This window comes from Sinocyclocheilus grahami, unplaced genomic scaffold, assembly GCF_001515645.1.
Source record: "Sinocyclocheilus grahami isolate Dianchi unplaced genomic scaffold, SAMN03320097.WGS_v1.1 scaffold1.1, whole genome shotgun sequence".
NCBI classification, from domain to species: Eukaryota; Metazoa; Chordata; class Actinopteri; order Cypriniformes; family Cyprinidae; genus Sinocyclocheilus; species Sinocyclocheilus grahami.
The window spans coordinates 2,081,104-2,081,967 of record NW_015505180.1 but is presented as its reverse complement, the minus strand read 5'-3'; the positions used below and the strand labels follow the sequence as shown (position 1 = coordinate 2,081,967).

Sequence of the window (864 nt, the reverse complement as noted above, 5' to 3'; positions counted from 1 at the left end):
CATGTCGTTCAAAACCCATTTGACTTTCTTTGCATACAGTTCCTATACATCCAAGAACAACTAACATTTTCCATATCTCTCTCTTCAGGGAATGCCAAGGAGAGCTTGGCTCTCATGCCAGCTTACAAAGCCAGAGAGCGGCTTATGCTCCGTGCGCTTCACAGGTACGGCAACGGACAGGAGGGTTGCATACGTGGCTGGCTCAGTTTACCCCACAGCATGAGGGTCTTCTACCTCCACTCTTACTGTAGCAGAGTGTGGAACGAAGCAGCCAAATACCGGCTCCAGGAACTGGGCTTTAAGCCTGTCCAGGGAGATCTGGTTTGGGCTGGATCTGAAAAGGGACTCAAAGACACCACAGAGGAACTGAACACTCCACAGGTGAGGAACTTGGTTAAGTTAGTGCTCTAGGAAAGAAAGAAAAAAGTTATGGACTGTATGTAGGTACGGATTTAAAATGTTTTTTTTTTGTTGAAAAAGTAGAAAAAAGCTTTTGTTTTCTAAAATAGTAAAATAAGTATTTTATTTGTAGTAATTTCTTTAAAATATTGATATATTTATGATTGAAAACTAGTATATATGGTGTATGTCTATCTATATGAAAATATAAATTATAGATATAAAATATTTCATTTATAGACTTTTGTAATTGCTTTATTTCTGTGTTGTAGGTCCATGTTGTGACCTCCGAGGAGGAGAAGGATGAAGTTTTTTCATTAGACCAGGTTCTATGTTCTAATGTCTCCTTTCTTCTGACTGTGTCTGCTCTGCTAACCCTTACCCTTCAGTCCCTTATAATGTTTCTGCTGAATTGCTTCCAGGTAATTCTTCCGATGCCAGGAAATAGTGTCAAATACCCAGAAA

At 39.4% G+C, this 864-nt stretch overlaps 1 protein-coding gene across 1 annotated transcript in view; it reads left to right on the top strand.

The window, feature by feature from the left end:
* Positions 1-863, top strand: part of LOC107591455 (pseudouridylate synthase 7 homolog-like protein) — a gene marked incomplete at its 3' end in the record, with an annotated part of 3,507 nt that extends 2,644 nt beyond the window's left edge. Inside the window, 4 exon segments of the mRNA XM_016280639.1 lie at positions 35-71; positions 73-381; positions 672-725; positions 822-863. Of these exon segments, the coding sequence (XP_016136125.1) occupies positions 35-71; positions 73-381; positions 672-725; positions 822-863 (442 nt within the window).
* Position 864: the final 1 nt, after the last annotated feature.